General features: G+C 40.7%; 1 protein-coding gene across 2 annotated transcripts in view; it reads right to left on the minus strand.

Annotated features, from left to right (window-relative positions):
- LSAMP (limbic system associated membrane protein) overlaps window positions 1-21,516 on the minus strand; it is a 703,151-nt gene that overhangs the window by 24,731 nt on the left and 656,904 nt on the right. The window contains exons 5-7 of one of the 2 annotated variants that reach the window (XM_069554176.1): window positions 13,576-13,696; window positions 12,961-13,109; window positions 2,240-2,275 (exon numbers count right to left, since the gene is read on the minus strand). In XM_069554176.1, coding sequence (XP_069410277.1) covers window positions 2,240-2,275; window positions 12,961-13,109; window positions 13,576-13,696 — 306 coding nt within the window. The remainder of the gene's footprint in view (window positions 1-2,239; window positions 2,276-12,960; window positions 13,110-13,575; window positions 13,697-21,516) is intronic. The other variant, XM_069554169.1, reaches the window with a different exon arrangement.

A 21,516-nucleotide genomic window follows, 5' to 3' on the forward strand; every position in this document is an offset into this window, starting at 1 on the left:
TTCAAAACACCTTAAGGAAATTAATTGGCTCAAAATCCTTCAAGCCCTTTGCATCAACCATCTGTGTCAAGACATCTTCACACTTTAGGGTGGGAAGGTAGGATTCCACATAGATGATGACAACATAGGATATTTAATGAAATGAAGGTGTCTTGTCGTAGAGTTATGACCACAGTGAAGCAGTCATCTTTTCTTAGAGACTTCAGTACTCAAGGGGCACTATAAAAAAGATTAAGGATCCTGTGTGTTAGTATTTTTTTCCATAGGAAACTGCATTTCACACGGGCTGCCATCTTGATTGAAAAGAGGGGGGGGAAACAGATTTGATTCTAGAAAGTAAAAGTCCTTGTAAGAAATAGGAAACTTAAGAGGGTACTTTCTATAAGCACCTCTCACACCAGCTACCCCAAGTCTCCATGAACAGCTTTTCAATTTCTACCAGCAGAAGCCCTAAGTATTAGTAGTAAGAAAAACTATATTCTCTAAAACTATCGGATCTAAAGAAGCTATATCTACGCTCTATCTACAACATAAAATCAAACTAGGGTCATTCTCCAATCAGCAATTCCATTTGTGGGAATATATCAAGTTCAACAGAATCCCACAAGCTCTATCCTGGTCCAGACTGGTTTTCAATATCAAACACGGTTCCTTTGTGAACAGTGTCTGGCTTCATTTTGTTCAATGTTGTATGTATCATAAAGAGTAATCAGATAAAATATTTGGCTTTGGGGCTGCAGAACTGCTCTCATAAAGGATACCTTGAATCTTAGTGATACTGTACAGGCTCGTCTCGGATGGAGCATGACCTCTCTGAGAATGTTGTCCATTGGAACAAACGTGGATGTGGATGTTTGCCACATCAAGATACCGGCAAGATGGCAACATGATAAAGTGGTGTCAATCTCTGCAGCAACAGTAGAAGATAAACGCCTTAAAATAATTGTGGCATGTCAGGAATTCAAAATGGGATACTTCCCATGAACACTAAGCCTCATGTCATGTCTAAAAAAACAGACACATTTTAACAGTCTTATTTTTAGTGGCTGGGGAAGAAAACGGATTCATCAATGTTTTAGGGAAGAATCTTATTCAACAGCATTCTTCTAAAAATATTTTGGACCTTACTTGAAAGTTAAGAATAATTCTTTTATTAAGTTGTCTAGCTGATCCCTGAAACCTTGTGATTCTCATTTCTAATATAATTAAAATAAGTTTGTCTATATGTGAATATATACATATGCAACACATTGCATTATTGACACTCTGCATATCTACTCTCATTTCTGGCCTAATTTTTAGTTTAGACAAGTGTTAATGAAACATGATCCATCTTCAAACTTAGAAAACAGCAGCTTCCAACCTTTAATTCTGAGCACATTTCCTTTAGAGTGTATACGATAATCTTGTTTAATTGGATTTATTTTCTCCACACGAGGCCCTGCATGGCCTACTTTCCATTTTTTTTCCTCAGGTCTTTGAGTGTTATTTGCAAATCACTTTTCTGGAATTTAATTTCAATGGTAGGTTGGTTTCATTTCAGATTTTTGTATTGTTTTAATTTTATTTGCCAATTTGCCTTTAAATAGCCTTAAGCTAGAAGGTTGGGGCTATAACTTGCATCTAAATGTGATGTAGGAAGCAAAATTTAATTTGAGTGTGTAGAAAGTTCTGTGAAAAAGAATACCAAATGACTACCTGTTTTCTCATTTGTGTTTTTTAAAATAGTTGTGTTTAAAAGGAAAAGTCCCCAAATTAGCCACAATTTTAAGAAAAAGAAATGTCCTCATAATATGGTTGAGTTCAACCTTTGGTGATAGATAAATTCATTTTTACAAGTGATACAAATGATTTCAGATTTGGATTGTATAAGGTGGTCAGTTAGAAGATTCATATATTTATGAGCTACAGCATTTAACTAGCTGTGTTCCAAATATGTAAGTTCATAGTTACCTGTAATATGTATTAATTGAACAAAAAATCACTTTCTTAGCTTAGTACTATCTCCCCAGTTACTGACCAACTTGAAGTATAGACCAGTTTTCTGCCTTACAATTCATGTGAGGACAATTGACTGACTTTTCTTTGAAGGTTTAAATTAAAAAAAAAAAAAAAAAGGTCCCTATTGGTATGTGTGTGTGGATTTTGTGAATGTATTTATCCCTTTTTGTGTTTTGAACACTACAGATGATGGAGAATGACCCAGCAATAGAGCTATGATGATAAAAACAATACTGACCTTGAAGGGGGTGGGGGATTGTGGGTGAAACACGCTCTAAAGGGGAAAAAATAGTAAGCATCATGGAGAATTTATATGGATAGATAAATAGATATAGATATATCTTACTCATGTTTAGCTACTTGGACAATTATAAAACAGAAGAGTTTTCATACCCCAGGGATCATGTCTCCTATAGAGCATTTGTCTGTCCTTCCTGCCAGTGCTAAATGATCAGAGAGCTGTTAGCAAAATTTTAAATCCAAAGCCTTTAAAAATATTAGCTAGAGTAGAGGATAACACCCTATTGTGGTAACCTTACAAACAGAATCCTACCCTCCTCTGGAGAACCCACCAAGATCACAGACTTTTTGGAGTGTTTAAATTAGTAGTGATCAGATTCAGAACATGTGTCTTGGTCCTGGTGCTGGGCTCTTTAACTTCTGATGCATGAACCTGTAGTAACTAAGGGCTCCTTTCCTCCCTCTAAGCTCTCCTGTTCATATCAGCTTTAGCCAAGCATCTGGAAAATTTATTTTGGTAAACACTAATTCAGATTTTCCTTCAAATTTTCCCTTCCACATTACTGATACCAGGACAAGAGTTATGCCAGGATATAAGCTTCTTGCCATGATACAATTTGATTTTTAGTCTTTTCCTTAATCCCACCCACTTATGATAACACAATCTCATCTGAAGTTTGAAGTCAAATGTGCTTGATGACACCTACTGGTGAGTAGTAAGACATGCTTTTCTTTCATTTTTTTCATTTTTTAATTTTTTTCATATTTTTATTTATTTTTTTTTAATTTTAAAATCTTTAATTCTTACATGTGTTCCCAAACATGAACCCCCCTCCAACCTCCCTCCCCATAACATCTCTGTGGGTCATCCCCATGCACCAGCCCCAAGCATGCTGTATCCTGCGTCAGACATAGACTGGCGATTCAATTCTTACATGATAGTATACATGTTAGAATGCCATTGGTTTCTGAGTTCCATCCCAAAGCTACTAACCATAAACTGAACATGCTGAAAAAGCTCAGGCTTTAAGGTATCCTCTATCTGACTCATTAAAACCCAGGTTTAATAAAACTCTTCTCTGAGGCTCTTTCAGAGAGAGAGAATGTTGCATTAAGGATAAGATGCTTTACTTGGTACCCCCAAACACTGTAATGTAAGTATAATCATAATGCTTTTCTACATTCCTCCTAGCAGCTTGGTTAGATAAAGACCAGGGATAAATGAAAATTAACAACAGTCTAAACCATAAAGAGGAAAGCATATTTACATATTCACATCTGATCTGCTTGCCATCATATATCAGAAATTCTGACTAGAGTTTTGGTTGAAATTTGGGCACTCGGTACATATGGACATTAAGAAAAACAAGTCTCCTTGCAGAGTGAGCTCTCCTCTAACTTGGATGAAAGTTGTGGTTTAATGCCAAAGTTCTGTAAGTGCATTAAGATGGAACAGGTCAATAACAGCACAGTGAACAATTATGTCTTAGTTCTACAAGTATGGAGGAGAAAAATGCTTTAAATCTCCACCAGTTACTTGGTATTAAAGTTTCCAGCTTTGAAAATAAATAGCTAAACTGCTTTCAGCATTTATAGAGCAGTTGGAGACTACTGTTCCATATTATATTCTATACATCCTATCTTATTTTTATTATTACAATTACTATTCAGCCTGTTTAAATGATTCAGCTTAATATTTTCTCATCACACTGTTCACAGCTGGATAAATGTACTCTGCTCTCATTTCAACAAGACCATTTATATTGCTAAACCATCTCATCCACCCTCCTCTTCACTTCTTCAAGTTTCCCAGCTTGTCATTATCGTCTTAGCTCCACCCTGTTATCATCATCTTAGCCCCATCATGGCCCATTAGTTATTCTCATTCTCTTAATTCCCTACTGACTTATCTTTCCTTAGATCCTTCCCCATCCCAGCTTTTTAAGCCTTATTCTTCCAACATCATTTCACTTTCATTTCATCCAAGAGTAGCTGGTTGAGAGGCTTTGCCAAGTCTTAACTAACATCATCAAGTGGTGTATACTTAAACACTGGGCCCCAGAGATAGTAAAATGGCTTTGAAAGAAGCAGGGAGACTCTCATTTAAAGTGTCCCCTCCAGGGCTGGGTTGCTTAGGTGGTACTTGAAATTTTATCAAGCATAGGTTAATGATTTTTTTAATTAAAAAGAGAATTGTAAAACTTCCATACATTGATGTGGTACTGCCTCAGTGTAGATTTCTTTGTATTTTTATTCTTTTATATTCAGTCATCTCAAAATATCTTACTAATCCATGTATTTCTCTAAAATAAAACTGATCAGTAGAATTGTCTTTCTTTAATCTGTTGAATACTCCCTTCCTAAGGGTCAAAAGCTGAGTATAAGGCTGGACTCTCTGCTCAAAATCTCAAGGTACCAAAGACAAGCCAACAGTCTCACTACTGTAGCAAATCCAGGCTGGTGACAGTTAATGTAAATAGGAGTGGGAGGTGTTGGAAGCATTGCCCCTGGATCAGGAGAAAAAAAAAAAACACAAACAAACCAGTGTCTAGTCAGTGAAAAGACATCATTAGTGAAAAAGGGAAGAAGAAGTTAGATGCCATTTTACCTCTGAACTACAAAAGATACATCTCCTCATACCTTCCCTACATCAGTTCAGTTCAGTTCAGTTCAGTTCAGTCCCTCAGTCTTGTCTGACTCTTTGCGACCCCATGGACTGCAGCACACTAGGCTTCTTTGTCCATCACCAGCTCCTGGAGCTTGCTCAAACTCCTATCCATCGAGTCAGTGATGCCATCCAACCATCTCATCCTCTGTCGTCCCCTTCTCCTCCTGCCTTCACTCTTGTGCAGCATCAAGGTCTTTTCTAATGAGTCAGTTCTTTGCATCAGGTGGCCAAAGTATTGGAGTTTCAGCTTCAGCATCAGTCCTTCCAATGAATATGCAGGACTGCTTTCCTTTAGGATTGACTGGTTTGATTTTCTTGCAGTCCAAATCACTCTCAAGAGTCTTCTCCAACACCACAGTTCAAAAGCATCAATTCTTCAGCACTCAGGTTTCTTTACAGTCCAACTCTCACATCCATGCATGACTACTGGAAAAAACCATAGCTTTGACTAGACAGACCTTTGTTGGCAAAGTAATGTCTCTTCTTTTTAATATGCTGTCTAGGTCGGTCACAGTTTTTCTTCCAAGGAGTAAGCATCTTTTAATTTCATGGCCGCAGTCACCATCTGCAGTGATTTTGGAGCCCCAAAACATAAAGTCTGCCACTGTTTCCATTGTTTCTCCATCTATTTGCCATGAAGTGATGGTACCAGATGCCATGATCTTAGTTTTCTGAATGTTGAATTTTAAGCCAACTTTCAGCAAGAGGGTCTTCAGTTCCTCTTAGCTTTCTGCCATTAAGGTGGTGTAATCTGTATATCTGAGGTTATTGATATTTCTCCCAGCAATCTTGATTCCAGCTTGTGCTTCATTCAGCCCAGCATTTTGCATGATGTGCTCTGCATATAAATTAAATAAACAGGGTGACAATATACAGCCTTGACATACTCCTTTTCCTATTTGGAAGCAGTCTGTTGTTCCATGTCCAGTTCTAACTGTTGCTTCCTGACCTGGATACAGATTTCTCAGGAGGCAGGTCAGGTGGTCTGGTATTACCATCTCTTTCAGAATTTTCCATAGTTTGTTGTGATCCACACAGACAAAGGCTTTGGCATAGTCAACAAAGCAGAAGTAAATGCTTTTCTGGAATTCTCTTGCTTTCTAGATGATCCAATGGATGTTGGCAATTTAATCTCTGGTTCCTCTGCCTTTTCTAAATCCAACTTGAACATCTGAAAGTTCTTGGTTCATGTACTGTTGAAGCCTGGCTTGGAGAATTTTGAGCATTACTTTGCTAGTGTGTTAGATGAGTGCAATTGTGTGGTAGTTGGAACATTCTTTGGCATGGCCTTTCTTTGGGATTGGAATAAAAACTGACCTTTTCCCATCTTGTTTGGGAAACTGCTGAGTTTTCCAAATTTGCTGGCATATTGAGTGCAGCACTTTTACAACATCATCTTTTAGGATTTAAAAGAGCTCAACTAGAATTCCATCACCTCCACTAGCTTTGTTCATAGTGATGCTTCCTAAGGCTTACTTGACTTTGCATTCCAGGATGCCTGGTGAGTGATTCTAGGTGAGTGATACACACCATCGTGGTTATCTGGATCATGAAGATCTTTTTTGTTTAGTTCTTCTGTGTATTCTTGCCACCTCGTCTTCATATCTTTTGCTTCTGTTAGGTCCCTACCATTCTGTCCTTTATTGTGCACATCTTTGCATGAAATATTTCCTTGGTATCTCTAATATTCTTAAAGAGATCCTGAGTCTTTCCCATTCTATTGTTTTTCTCTATTTCTTTGCACTGATGACTGAGGAAGGCTTTCTTATCTCTCTGTGCTATTCTTTGGAACTCTGCATTCAGATGCTTTTATCTTTCCTTTTCTCCTTTGCCTTTAGCTTCTACTCTTTTCTCAGCTATTTGTAAGGCCTCCTCAAATAACCATTTTGTCTTTCTTTTTCTTGGAAATGGTCTCGATCACTGTACAATGTCACAAACTTCTATCCATAGTTCTTCAGGCACTCTATCAGATTTAATCCCTTGAGTCTATTTGTCACTTACATTGTATAATCCTGAGGGATTTGATTTAGGTCATATCTGAATGGTCTAGAGGTGTTCCCTATTTTCTTCAATTTCAGTCTGAATTGGCAATAAGGAGTTCATGATCTGAGCCACAGTCAGCTCCTGTACATGTTTTTTGCTGACTGTATAGAACTTCTCCATCTTTGGGTGCAAAGAATATAATCAGTCTGATTTTGGTGTCGACCATCTGGTGATGTCCATGTGTAGAGTCATCTCTTGTGTTGTTGGAAGACGTTGTTTGCTATGACCAGTGCATTCTCTTCACAAAACTCTTTTAGCCTTTGCCGTGCTTCATTTTGTACTCCAAGGCCAAATTTGCCTGATATTCCAGGTATCTCTTGACTTCCTACTTTTGCATTCCAGTCCCATATAATGAAAAGGACATCTTTTTTTGTGTTAGTTCTAGAAGGCCTTGTAGGTTTTCATAGAACCGTTCAACTTCAGCTTCTTCAGCTTTACTGGTTGGGGCATAGATTTGGATTACTTTGATACTGAATGGTTTGCCTTGAAAATGAACAGAGGTCATTCTTTCATTTTTGAGATTGCACCCAAGTACTGCATTTCAGACTCTTTTGTTGACTATGAGGACTACTCCATTTTTTCTAAAGGATTCATGCCCACTGTAATAGATATAATGGTCATCTGAGTTAAATTCGCCCATTCCAGTCTATTTTAGTTCACTGACTCTTGTTATCTTCTGTTTGACCACTTCCAATTTACCTTGATTCATGGGACTAACATTCCAGGTTCCTGTGCAATAGTGTTCTTTACAGCATTGGACTTTACTTTCATCACCAGTCACATCCCCAACTGGGCATTGCTTTCACTTTGGCTTTGTCTCTTCATTTTTTCTGAGTTGTTTCTCCACTCTTCTCCAGTAGCATATTGGGCACCCACTGATCTGGGGAGTTCATCTGTCCGTGTCCTATCTTTTTGCCTTTTCATTCTGTTCATGGGGTTTCAAGGCAAGAATACTGAAATGGTTTGCCATCCTCATCCCCAGTGGACCATATTTTGTCAGAGCTCTCCACCATGACCTGTCCATCTTGGGTGGCCCTACACAGCATGGCTCATAGTTTCATTGAGTCAGACAAGGCTGTGGTCCATGTGATCAGCTTGATTAATTTTCTGTGGTTGTGGTTTTCATTCTGTCTGCCTTCTGTGGGATAAGGATAAGAGGCTTATGGTAGCTTCCTGATGGGAGAGACTGACTGTGGGAGAAACTGGGTCTTGTTGTGATGTGTAGATTTACTCAGTAAATCTTTAATTCAATTTTCTGTTGATGAGCAGGGCTGTGTTCCCTCCCTGTTGTTGACCTGAGACCAAACTATGGTGGAGGTAATGAAGATAATGGAGACCTCCTTCAAAAGGTCCCATGCATGCACTGCCCCACTCAGTGCCCCCGACCCTGCAGCAGGCCATCACTGGCCCACGCCTCCACCGGAGACTCCTGGACACTCCCGGGCAAGTCTGGGTCAGTCTCTTGTGGGGTCACTGCTCCTTTCTCCTGGGTCCTGGAGTACACAGGTTTTGTTTGTGCCCTCCAAGAGTCTGTCTCCCCATTCCTGTGAAAATTCTGGTGGCTCTATGGTGGGGTTAATGGCGATCTCCTTCAAGAGGGCTTATGCCACACCCAGGTTTGCTGCACCCAGAGCTCCTGCCCCTGTGGCAGGCCACTGCTGACCTGTACCTCCTCAGGAGACATTCAAACACTCAAAGGCAGGTCTGGTTCAGTCTCTGCGAGGTCTCCTGGTATGCACAAGGTTTTGTTTGAGCCCTCTGAGCATCTACGTATACACATCTAGATAATGCATTAGTCTGGAGCCTGGACTCTGGAAGGAGGTTCAGTTCGGTTCGGCTCAGTTGCTCAGTCGTGTCCAACTCTTTGCGATCCCATGAGTTGGAGCATGCCAGGCCTCCCTGTCCATCACCAACTCCTGGAGTTCACTCAAACTCATGTCTATCGAGTCAGTGATGTTATCCAGCCATCTCATCCTCTGTCGTCCCCTTCTCCTCCTGCCCCCAATCCCTCCCAGAATCAGGGTCTTTCCTAATGAATCAACTCTTCGCATGAGGTGGCCAAAGTATTGGAGTTTCAGCTTCAGCATCAGTCCTTCCAATGAACACCCAGGACTGAGCTCCTTTAGGATGGACTGGTTGGATCTCCTTGCAGTCCAAGGTACTCTCAAGAGTCTTTTCCAACACCACAGTTCAAAAGCAAGGAGGTTACCTGAGTTTAAATCCCATAAGTCTTATTTGGTTGCACTAATTATTTGAACTCTTTGTAGAATGGAAGAATGTGAGCTCCTGGTAAAGTAAATCATCTTTCCTGATGATTAAGCAAGATCACACATGTTAGGTGTTTGGCACATGCACAGTATGTCCTATGTACTCACTTGATAAAAAGTCATTATATTATGGATAGAATCACCTTATTCTTCCTCCCTATTTATTTCTTTAAAAATAACTCCACGTAAGCACTGAAACAAGATAGTTTCCCTTTGCGGGTATCTTGCAGTCACAAGTTTGGATACATGGGATCTGTTATTTTACATGTGCTGACAATAGAATATCTCTTGGCACCACCAGACCCAGTCTTCACCCATATGATGTATATTCCTACATCTGACAAAAGCTAAGGAGATGAATCCTTGTCCATCCATGTTGTACTGCTGAATTAATGTGTTCAGAAAAGTGATACGATGTAACACTTTGCCCAGGATGAAGACAAAGCTATCAAAGGCATTACTTGGCTAAATAGACTAAGGTATTACGGGTCCTTAGCGACCCCATGGACTGCAGCCTACCAGGCTCCCCCATCCATGGGATTTTCCAGGCAAGAGTACTGGCGTGGGGTGCCATTGCCTTCTCCAAATAAACAAGAAGACTAGAGTGAATGGAGGACAAGACAAATGAGAAAGGAATGATTCCATTGGCTTAGAAAAAATTACTATGAATACAATGTATTCTTGCCCTCTGGTTCAATTATTTTGACCCTTTTGGAGGTCAGTATTTGAACAGAGTGTGAAGAAGTGTATGTCTGTGTGTGGTGGATATATCAGTGACCGCAAACTGACACTGTACACAGTCAGCACACGTCACTGTGGCAGACACGGAAAATATGCTGATGCCCCTGTGAAGGTGGATAATTGTGAACTCTTCAGGGGTTCTGGCTAGGGATTTACCTGCCTCTGCCTCTGGCTGGCCGCAGCTCACCAGCTGCCTCGAACGCTCTGGACTGGCTGGGTCAGCAGAGCACCCTGCTGTCCACATAATGCTGTCTGTCACATGGGGCTGGCTGCGGCCACTCTCCCAAGCATCTCTCTCCTCCTGACCTTGTTCTGTGGGAAGCACTGCTACCAGCAGCATCTTCCTTCTTCCCAATAAACCTGTCTACTTTGAATCTAAGTAATAGACTGTATGTTCACACACGTACTTTCTTTTTCCCTTGTCTTCTTTTTCTTGTGTGCCCTCTTCCTCCACCCCCACCATTCTTTTGCCTGTGCAGAACTGGCTGCAATAGAGTCATGCTCCTAAAATATCCAGCTACGAAGGCTTTAGCAACATATCTCCCAAATCCAAACTGGGGTGGCAGGGTGGGTAGGGTGGACTTGCTATTCCTCCTACAAGAAGCAGAGCTTTCCCCTTAAAATAGTCACGCTTGGGCCTTGGGTCAAAAAGACAGGACTGTAAAATTCACTAATGTCTGGCAATTTTAATAGCTTCTTTTCACCTCAAAGCTCAGTGACCTTTTGCATCTGTTCTTCCGTAAGGATTACACCTCCTAACCTTCCCACCAAATGGGAAATCAATTCCAGGCCGAATGCTGAGACAGGTGCCTGTGTGCAGAGCAGGTGCCTGTGTGGGCGGCCCTGCAGAGGGTCCCCCGGAAGTGGCACATTAATCACAGCCCTGTGCACTTCTCAGATGTATAATGAGGGTGACTTCTACAAAACCATCAAGGACAATATGACCATGAACTTGCCCAATTTCTTGATTCTTAGTTAACAAGCAGAAATTCTGTAAGATTCTTGATATTTCTTTATCTTACTGAGCCCTTTACGTGGACTTTTGTGAACAGAACCACAGTATTTTAGAGCTTGAGATGACCTTTCATTACCACCAGCGGTATCTGTATTATCTTTGACCTAGCCTATGCTCTTTTTCTCCTCTTCAAATGATTCTTTTCCCCTTCTTCCTCTTTTTCTTTCTTTCATCCCTGTGTAAAATAAGCTACCATGGAGCCTACACCATCTTTCTATCCTCCTTGCCCTTCCTCTTTCTCAGTCTATAGGTATCATTGTATTTATTATTTGAAGTATGTCATTAGCACAGTGCTTCTGAGTGGGAAAAGAAGATACTTTTATGCCAATTTATAGTTGTTCACTTTCTCTAACTAATCCAATTATACCATTTTCTTTTTTCCAATCCCCCTAAAAACCTCTTGTTAACTGTATGTTGTTCTACTTAATCAGCTCCCCTTAGATTTGTCAGAATCTCAAGTTTCAGAGTTGAGGCTGCTTTCCCCTCTATTTATGGAATCCCTAATGTCAGGAATGAAACAGGTAAGTACATTTCTAAATAAATGTCTTCTCAATTGTTTTGAGATAGCAGTGTCTCCAGCTTAAGTCAAAAACACTGATGTTTGGTCTTTGGAGACAAATAGACAGGGATATGAATTTTAAACTTCATATTGACACAACATTTGTAGCACAGCTGTATCCCATCAAACGTACAGACTGAAGTCAGTGGGAGTTATGGATAAGAAAATGAAGGTCAAATTCAGAAGAGTTTGTGGTGGTGTTTTGCTTGTTTGTTTTTTAGTAAGTGGAGTTGGATCTTGAGCAGTTTTAAAATGACTTTAATACTATGTTTCAAGGGAACTCTTAAATTGCTTCTTCTCTTAAAAATCTTTTCCTTGAAGGCTTATCTAAACTGAATAAAGCAAGATGAAGACATTTCTACTGGCCCTAGTGTTTCTAAATTTTCCAATTTAGCCCATGAAGGAAACAGTAACAACAACAAAGCTTCTAGTAGCTTGTTATTTCATCATCATCATAATAATAATAATAATAAATTTGTTGGACTTTCTCTGGCCAAATGAACTCTCTGGTCCAGCATGTGCTAACTCTTTGGTTTGTTTTACTTAATCTGATAAACATTTTCCTATCCTAATTGTCCTCATTTTCCCTGATCTCATGGATCATAGTTCTGTTTTTCAGGAGGCATCTGATTCTACGCTTATAGCCGCCAGGCCAACAAGTCAGGGGGCAGGTGTCTAACTATAATATGCTCTTCAAGGGAAAGGCTAGAAGGTGGGCTTTCCTATGAAATTACTGTTTCCAGTAACTTAAAACAACTTGTCCTTCCTTAGTCTGCCTTGAGGATCTTCTTTGGTCTTCAGAAGAAACTTTGCTTCTCTCTCTCATCATCCTATGTTTCTTTCAAAAAATCTATCAGACAAATAATGTTTCTTGCTGCTACACTGAAACCTTTCTGCAACCATTTCTCCTCCTTTAGATTTTATATTATGTTTTAATCATTCATTCCACTCTACCTCTTGTGTTGTTAAAAATACACTTTCTTTTTCCAGCCTCTCCCTTCTCCCAGCACCTTATCCATCCTCCCTGAATACTGCTTCTTTAATCACTCCCATGCCTGCCATTTTTAAAGAGCCATCCACTTTCCAGGATCTTACATCATCTAGGCTCCTTAAAGAGACCATCACCAGAGAGATTTTTGTTCAATGAATATTCTTACAGTTTAACCAATCAGGAAAGAAAAACTAAAAAAATCAGACAAAGAAACAAGGCAGTTATCACAAGTGAACAGGGACTAGAGAGGGCAGGTATTCCATTTGTAAATTTTGTCTTATGATAGGGATTGAGAACTTGTGGTTTTGTTTCAGAGGTGATACTCTGATTTTTGCATATGTTTATATTTAATAGTAAGGGAATGATTTTCAAATTTTCCACGGGAGAAACTTTGACTTGGTTCTCCTAAGTGGGCTCCCTCTTTGGCATACTTACTGAAAAGGACGAGGCTGGCGTTGGTCATCCCCAGATTGTTGGCAGCCACGCATGTATAGTTGCCATAGTGCTCCTCAGTGACATTGGTCACTGTCAGGGAAGACTGGCCCTCCGTGCTCTTAATCTCAAGGCCATTGGCACTATTTATCCTAAGGGTTCAAAGACAGAAGAGTAAAGAGAAACAACTATGAAGATTTGGTGCAGTCATTTATTTTTCATCTTTTAAACTGAAGAAAAGGGAGCGAAAGGAAGTAGTTAGAGCCTGTTACTCCTGCTCAATTCCTCATTTTAATGGCACAGTCCCAAAGTATCAGAATCAAAGTCTACCAATGGAGACAGCTTGGGAACGGATGAGTTTCACTGGGCTTTGGTTTCTGTTCCAGGCAAGAAAGACATGCAGGTGGAAACTGCCCACTCTGTGCATGTAAACTGCATGCTTTGGGGCTGGAGTCTAAGAGCTACAGTCCCATAGCACCAGGTAAAAAGCCTTGGGAAAGGAATAGTCTAATTGGAAAGGCCTAGTAGTTACGGCTAGGGTGGGTGTTTCATCAAGGCTTCTGGTTTCCCTTGCTGAGCAGGTGAGACCCAGGGGGGCACAGCAGATTGGGAACAAACCTGGTGTCATCTCGGTACCACTCAAAGTCAGGCGCAGGCACTGCCGAGGCTTCGCATTTGAGGGAAGCTTTTCGGCCGGTGGTGGCTTCGTTGCTCTTGGATTCCGTGATAGTGGGAGGATCTATAGGAAGGACAGACAGACAGTTTAGTTTACATGAGCTTTGGATGGTGCGTCAGAATTTCCACACCAGGAGGAATTAGAAAGAATAGTGCGACTGCAGAGGAGCAGGACCAAAATCGCCTTAAAGCTCCATTTATGTGAATGATGTGATTGGCTGAATGGGACTGATCACTAGAAAACTAAATGAAAATAAGAGATCAGTGAAACTGTAGACTTGGTTTATTTAAATGTGACACTGAAAAGGGTTTTATGGAAATGAAGTCTAGGATTTCTTTTTCTCTTCCAATAGATCATCTGTTATTCCAATCACAGGTTATCATATTTACATAGTTTTTTCTTTTCTTTTTGTACATTAAGTGGTTGATACTAAAGGACTTGGGATTTGAAATGTGTAATCTGAGCTTTTTTCTTTTTCACCTTCATCAGCATCATCATTATTATTGTTACCTTCAGAGATGGTAGTAAGAAATCTGACAAAAATCATAGAGCACTAAAGTCCTTTTAGCTCAGGCTTAGCCTGATACCATTGCAAGAATTCAGGAAAACAAACTGATGTTAAATAATTGCTATACTGTTTTCCCTCCTCTGTGTTCCGTTATTTCCATTCTCCAGGTCAGTTTTGCTTTTATGAGTGAGAGTGCAGTTTGAAATCTGTCATGGTACATGAATATCTTCCTGGGGTTCCAACTTCTTCTCTCTTTGGCTGTTGCGCACTTGATTTTTTCTGCTTAGTACTGGGCCCACAAAACTGTGACAGCCTTGAAATGAGCCCAGAAATACATTCTAATTTTCCATGATTCTCTCAAGCAATCCCATGGAAAGTGGAACAAGGGTTTACAGGATCACAGGACTCAGCCACAAGGGTAAACTTAAGCTCTAGGCTTGAGGATGCTGTGTTAGTGCAATTTATGGACTTTCCAAGGAGAAAAAGACTTCTGTCCAAAGGTCATTTGCCAGAAAATGGCAACTTGGCTGTGTGTACATGGATAAAATAGATCCAAACCACCTGTTTATATTTTACAGATGAAAACCCTTATTTAGGTAAATCAGTGAAGTGAACTTTAGTATTAAAAAATCATTGAATTCACCTCTGCTCTTTAGCACCTGGTTCAGCTCACTTTTTTTCAGGGTTTTATCTTCATAATCAAAAACTATTTTCCAAGTTTTCTGCCTCTAGAAGATCTGGATTCTTTTAGTTTAAAAAGATGTACAAAAGCATCAGGTTAGTCTGCTATTTTCTCCCCCATTTCATTTCACATGAGCTTGGGCGTCTTTGAATTACTGTCAGAGAGAGGAGGCCTTAGAGTACACCTGGAGAGCATGGCCAGCCCATGCGTAAACACGTGCCAGAGAGGGAGGGGTTGTTGTTCTGTTTTAAATTGATCTCCTCATTCCTGTAGAGACACAGAAAGGCAACATGGAGAGTGGAAAGAACCCTGGACTAGAACCTAGGCTTGCTGGAATTTAGTCTCTGTTTGGTTGTGTGGACTTCCCATCACACACTAGCTTTCTGAGCCTTGGTTTTATTATTTATAAAATGAAGGAACAACACATTAGAGATCTATAGAGTATTTCTTCAACTTGGAAAAAAAAGGCCAATTCTAACCCAAACAGCCTATTCATCACAAATGGGTAGTATGAGGACCCAAGTGTATTTTCATACCTTTAATCCTTAAATTGCTAATTTCAAAATTGTAACTCATTTATCTAATATATGGGTTGGGGGCTCAGGATTAGCAACCAGAAATAGAAACTGGAGGTCTAATTTTGACTCTTAACCAGAGCTGTGGCCTAGTCAAATGTCTGTACCCCTTCGAGCTTTTTCTTTCTCATATTTTCAAATAAGAAATTAGTTTAAAATGATCACCAAGTTTCCTTTTAAAATTCTTTCATTCTGTAATTGGTTATGTCAATTGTAAGAGCACATGAGTTCAGAGGTTAATGTAATGATTAGAGGTAGTGGTATGAGGGAGGTATTTTTGTACAGAGACGAGGCATTGAGTAAAAATTAAGAGCTTTGAATTAAAGTTTGACAGACCTGAGCTCAAATTTAGTCTCTGTCCTTTAGCATTAAGAGAGCTCATTACTTTGTCTAGAGTCCCACTGTTGCAATATCGTCATCTAAACATGCTGGAACCAAGCGCAGGGGGGATCATTTGGAGATTGCTGAAGGAACCCAGAGATAGCCTGCACTAGGTTTGTGATAAAGGGGATGGAAAGAAATGAATAGGACAGATTTGAGACGGAAGATATGGACTGCAGAACAGACAAGATTAGTTGTGAACGGTGAGGGCGGAGTATCAAAGATAACACCCAAGTTTCCAACCTGAGTATCCACGTGATGCCATCCACTGAATAATGTTAGTCCCCCATCTTCACCACTTTGCTGTATTAGGTTAGGCTCTTACATTGCTAATAACCCTACAATCTGTAGAATGTTGAGCAGAGGGCTGATCTTGTTTGTGAGTCTATGGGTTTGTTTAACTTCTCAATTTGTAAAATGAGTTTTCACCAGTGTTTATGAATTTCTGGAGCTACCTGGTTAACAGTGTGATGACCAGCCCAACCTGGGCCAGACTCCATGTTTTCCATCGCCTCCACCCTGGAGCTCATAGTTGGAGCACCTCAACATATTAATAGTCCATGGTGGAGGTCTTCCAGCCCTCATACAAGTCATACAAGTCCGTGCTGTACAGTTTTATGGAAACGTTCTTCCTCACTCTGGATGTTTCCTTCCGTGTGGTGGGTGGGAGCTTACTTAGTAAACCTCCTTGCTCTGGAACCCAGGGGGTGATTTTTCTACCAGAAAAATTAGGGAAGAACAAACTCGGTCTGTTTGCTTCATCTCTCTTCTTTCTTTCTTCTGGGACCAGACTTCTGGTGGGGATCAGAGGTCCTCTGCTTCTCCAGACTGATGTCTTACATAGGCTCTCTCCTTCCTGCTCTCATGTGGGCAGGCCTGTCCTGGTCCAGGGCTGCCATATCTGGGGAGGTAGATGGGGCACGCGAAGTTATTACCTCTAACCACATTGATTTCTCACAATAGGGGCAATTTGGCCTCCTGTATGTCTCTTTTACTAATTTCTCAGAACCTGAATAGCTAAGTAGTAAGCTATTTATTGGGTTTCCCAGGTGGGCTAGTGGTAAAGAACCTGCTTGCCAATGTTGGAGACATGAGACACAGGTTCAATCCCTGGGTCGGGAAAATCCCCTGAAAAAGGGAATGACAACCCACTCCAGAATTCTCGCCTGGAGAATCCCAGGGACAGAGGACCCTGCCAAGCTACAGTCCATAGGATCACATAGAATCAGACACAACTGTAGTGATTTAGCACACACACACACACACACACACACACACACACAGAGGACCTTGGCAAGCTACAGTCCATAGGATCACATAGAATAAGACACAACTGAAGTGACTTAGAGCGTGCACGTGCACATACACACACACACACACACACACACACGCTATGTATTAGCTCCTTAGAGATGCCAGCATGGTGAGGGTGGTGTTGAACTAGGGTTGAATACTTTTAAATGCATTGATCTTGGGACAGGATTAACTGGTCAGTTATAAAGGCCAAACACTTGTTCTTCTCCTTGAGCGTCTAGGAAGTTTCTCATACCAAGGTGTCGTCACAGAGAATGATAAATGTATGACTAGTTCATTACTTCTAGTATTTCTCAAATGACACAATGGTCTGTTCCATTCCATAGCTTATTGGAATGAACATTTCAAAATTCATTTGTAATGAACTTTGTATAGGTGAGGCTAACAAATTTATTACAAATCATATCGTGGCATGTCTAGTATGGTTAAAATAATAAATGTCCTCGCTCAAAATACAGTTATAATTAAAATGTGGCTTAATAAAAATGCTGCACAGAGGCCCATTGTTATTCGTTACATGACTTTGCAATAGCTTACAATTGTCAGAGGACTCTTCTGGTTATTACTTTAAAATTTTGGGTTCTGAAAATATTAATAAGGGCTTTCTTCTCATATCACCATCAACAAGACTCTTTCAACTAGAATGAACATGATAACAATGATAGTGGCCTAGCAAACAGAATATCACTCATTTAATCTTCCCAGTGTTTGGAATAATAGTATAAAGGAGGGAAATTCTTAAGAAAAGATTCAATTTATAGACATTTACCATGTGTCAGCACTCCCTAGGCTTTATTTATTCTTTTCATCTAAATAGTAGCCCTAGAAGTAAGGATTATTAACCCTATATTATGAATGAGAAGGCAGGTCTGCAGAAGGTTAGTTAACTGTGCAAATTCACACAACAAGCATTTGATAGAGTATATATTTGAACTCATGTTCTGAAGCCCATGCTCTGAACTTCTCTGTATTTCCATTTGAATGAGTTCCTCTGGAGAGAAATTAACTCCTAATACGCAAGAACACCATTTCGGAGAGCATGCTGGTAGCTTAAAAGGTAGATGTTACATATTTCAGCTATCATAAGGCACCCAAAACGGCACAACATGCACTGGGACAGTGGGTATAAACCCACATTAGAAATCAGGATTTGCGGGCTCAATCGCTGCTTCTGCACTTAGGTTGTTGCCTCTTGAGGGTGACACGTTAACTTCTTAGAGTCTCTCACCTTTGAATGGAGAAAATAAGACCTTCCTACCTGTCTCACAGGTTTGATGAAAAGACCAAATGAAGTCTCATATATCAGAGCATATTTATCACCTGAAGAGATTACGTTTATTATTATTATTTTTACTATTTCTCACATGATATCTTGGAAGGAAAGAGGGCTTTGGAGTTAGACCTGGGCAGCATCCTGTCTCTACCACTCACAGGCTATTTGGTCTTATGGCAGACAATGCTGACATTTTCTGAGCTCTGTTTTTGTCCTCTGCATGGGATGATTTGATTATCCCCCCGTGTTAATGTGTGATGGTGGGCCAGCTGGGTGGGGAGCAGAGAATATCGGCAATAAGAGCGTCATTGTTTTCAGAGAATTTAAAAATAATAAAACTAAAAGTTGTTTTTTTTTTTTTTCTAAAGATCACCATATACCAGCAATACTAAACCAAACATACCAAATACTGTCAGTGATAAAGTAGGTCATTACTCCTTTTGTGAAGCAGGCCAGGTCCCATACACTCTTCCTTGCTTGGCCACTGTTGGTGAGGTGATTACAGTGAATCATACAAAATCTCCAATAGAGTCTTGGTACTCTGGAGGTTTGCAGGAAATGATGGTTATTGCTCACATGGCAAAGTTACAGTAGAAAATTGCAGTACTCTCGATTCTTACTGAATAGTTCATCTGACAATCCCATAATAGATTCACAGACATTACGATGTGTCTTCCCTGGTGGCTCAGATGGTAAAGCATCTGCCTACGATGCGGGAGACACAGGTTCGATCCCTGGGTTGGGAAGATCCCCTGGAGAAGGAAATGGCAACCCACTCCAGTCTTCTTGCCTGGAGAATCCCATGGACTGAGGATCCTGGTAGGCTACAGTCCATGGGGTCGCAAAGAGTCGGACACGACTGAGCGACTTCACTTTCACTTTCACTTTACTGACATCATCCCCAACACAGAGTAAACTGCAGGTTGTCATGGAGAATAGAGAGGTGTAGCCATGAAGTTTTAGAGAAGGTAGCCAGTCTCGTTCCATATTGAGCAGTTATTTTCCTCAACTTTTATCATTAGATGATGAATCAAAGTATTGAAGAGTTCAGTTAAAATACAGATACATTATCTGGAGACAAAGGATGTGCCCGGTCACAGTTGTGGAAAATACGGTAGGTAACCTCGCTTCCTTTCATACATGGCTACTGAATGTAAGGGTGAGCTTTAGAAACGCCAAGGTCCCGTGTCCCACAGCACCTGGTTGGGTTGGTTAGCTCTGACACCAGACTGCAGGTAGAGCTGAGTTCAAAGGGAGAAAAGAAGAAAATAAAAGTAACAGAGTGACAGTGTGATCGTAGTTGGAGGGGTAGCCGTGGAAAAGCTGCAGGCAGGAATACGAGCTGCTCGATGGGTTCCGCGGCAGCAGGCCTGACAGCTGGGGGCAGATCTTGAGAAAAAGTTCTCCAAGAATAGGTAAACCATCCAGTATAAGAAGACTCCAAATAAAATTCAGCCCTCTGGCAGCCCACTCCATTGTTCTTGCCTGGAGAATCCCAGGGACGGGGGAGCCTGGTGGGCTGCGGTCTATGGGGTCGCACAAAGTCAGACAAACTGAAGCGACTTAGCAGCAGCAGCAGCACTTGCTGAACACTTACTATGCACTAGACATTATCCTTGGGATAGTGGGTACTAGGATAAGACAAACCCATGAGTAGCTACTTTTAACTCTCCGTGAGAACTGAAATTGAGGAATTACATCTAGAACCGGTAAATGGAGGACAGTTGTCCCTAGGGTTGGTATCTGGATGAAATTAGTAGCTAAATTCTAAGATATGAGAAAATAGAAGTCGTGCCTGCTGAATGAAATTCTACTAAGTTTATTTAGTTGAAGAGATTTCAGGTCAATAATTTAGCTTCTGTAAATTCCGGGACCTCCTACCGCTTAGAAAATAGATTTTGCATGTCTAATGCAAATGGCTGTGCACAGTGCTGTAGATCAACTGTGGAGAAGGATTATCCAGTGAAATCGCTGTTGTGTCTGACTCTGTGCGACTTTGTGGACTGTAGCCTACCAGGCTTCTCTGTCCATGGGATCTCCAGGCAAGGATACTGGAGTGGGTTACCATTTCCTTCTCCAGGGGATCTTCCCGACCCAGGGACTGAACCTGGGTCTCCCGCATTGGAGGCAGACGCTTTAACCTCTGAGCTAGCAGGGAAGCCCTGGATTATCCAAGAGGAATAAAAAGGAGAGACTGTAAGATCCAGCTTGTGAACTAAACAGAGGAACTGTTTTCTCTCTCTTGTTTACTGCTCTAGCTTTCAGTGCCCTGCAACAAATATCTGTTGGCAACTGAGTAAATGAATCAATGAGATGCAAGTAAGAAAAAATTACCAGCACTAGGATTTTTTTTTTTAAGTGGTACTCTGAATCAGTTTCATTATGATGATCTATTCAGCCATTAATTCTGTTAGTCATTCTGCTCCCCTGACCTAATTGCAAACCTTGTGCCTTGAAACGGAAGCGGAATCAGCTTAAAGAAAAGGCCATCTTCACAGTACAACAACCACTTGTGCTCAGCCGTGGCCAGCTCTTTGTGACCCCGTGGACTGTGCCCACCAGGCTCCTCTGTCCTTGGGATTCTCTAGGCAAGAATGCTGGAGTGGGTTGCCATTTCCTCCTCCAGGAGATCTTCCTGACCCAAGGATCGAACCTGCATCTCCTGCATTGGTAGGCAGACTCTTTAGCCACCTGGGTAGGCAGGCTTATATGAAGTGATGAAGGTGATGCTGGAAATTTGTCAGTTTCGATGAATTTTGCTAACCAGGCCTCAAACTGTAATTTCATCTTAGAGACTTCATCTTTTTAATACAAATGCATTTAAGTAGGGTGAATTGTTTGAACGGGACGACAGGTGCAGTGCCTAGTTGTTTTAATATAATATAAACACAGCTTAATGAAGTGCTGGTAATAGGTGTTTCCAAAGGACACTGACTTAGAATATGCTTCTTGATTTGTGACCAATAGCAATGTTCAAAGTCTGGAGAAATGTTAAGAGAGAGCAGAATTTACCTGTGAGCGTGTGGGTCACCTATTCATTCAGTAAACATTTACTGAGCAATTTTTATAAAGCATGTGTTAGGTGCTGCTGTTTAGGACAGACTGGCTGACTAAGCTCATTTTAGTTTTCTGTGTAATTTCTTATGACAT

This window comes from Ovis canadensis, chromosome 1 (assembly GCF_042477335.2).
Source record: "Ovis canadensis isolate MfBH-ARS-UI-01 breed Bighorn chromosome 1, ARS-UI_OviCan_v2, whole genome shotgun sequence".
Taxonomy (NCBI): Eukaryota; Metazoa; Chordata; class Mammalia; order Artiodactyla; family Bovidae; genus Ovis; species Ovis canadensis.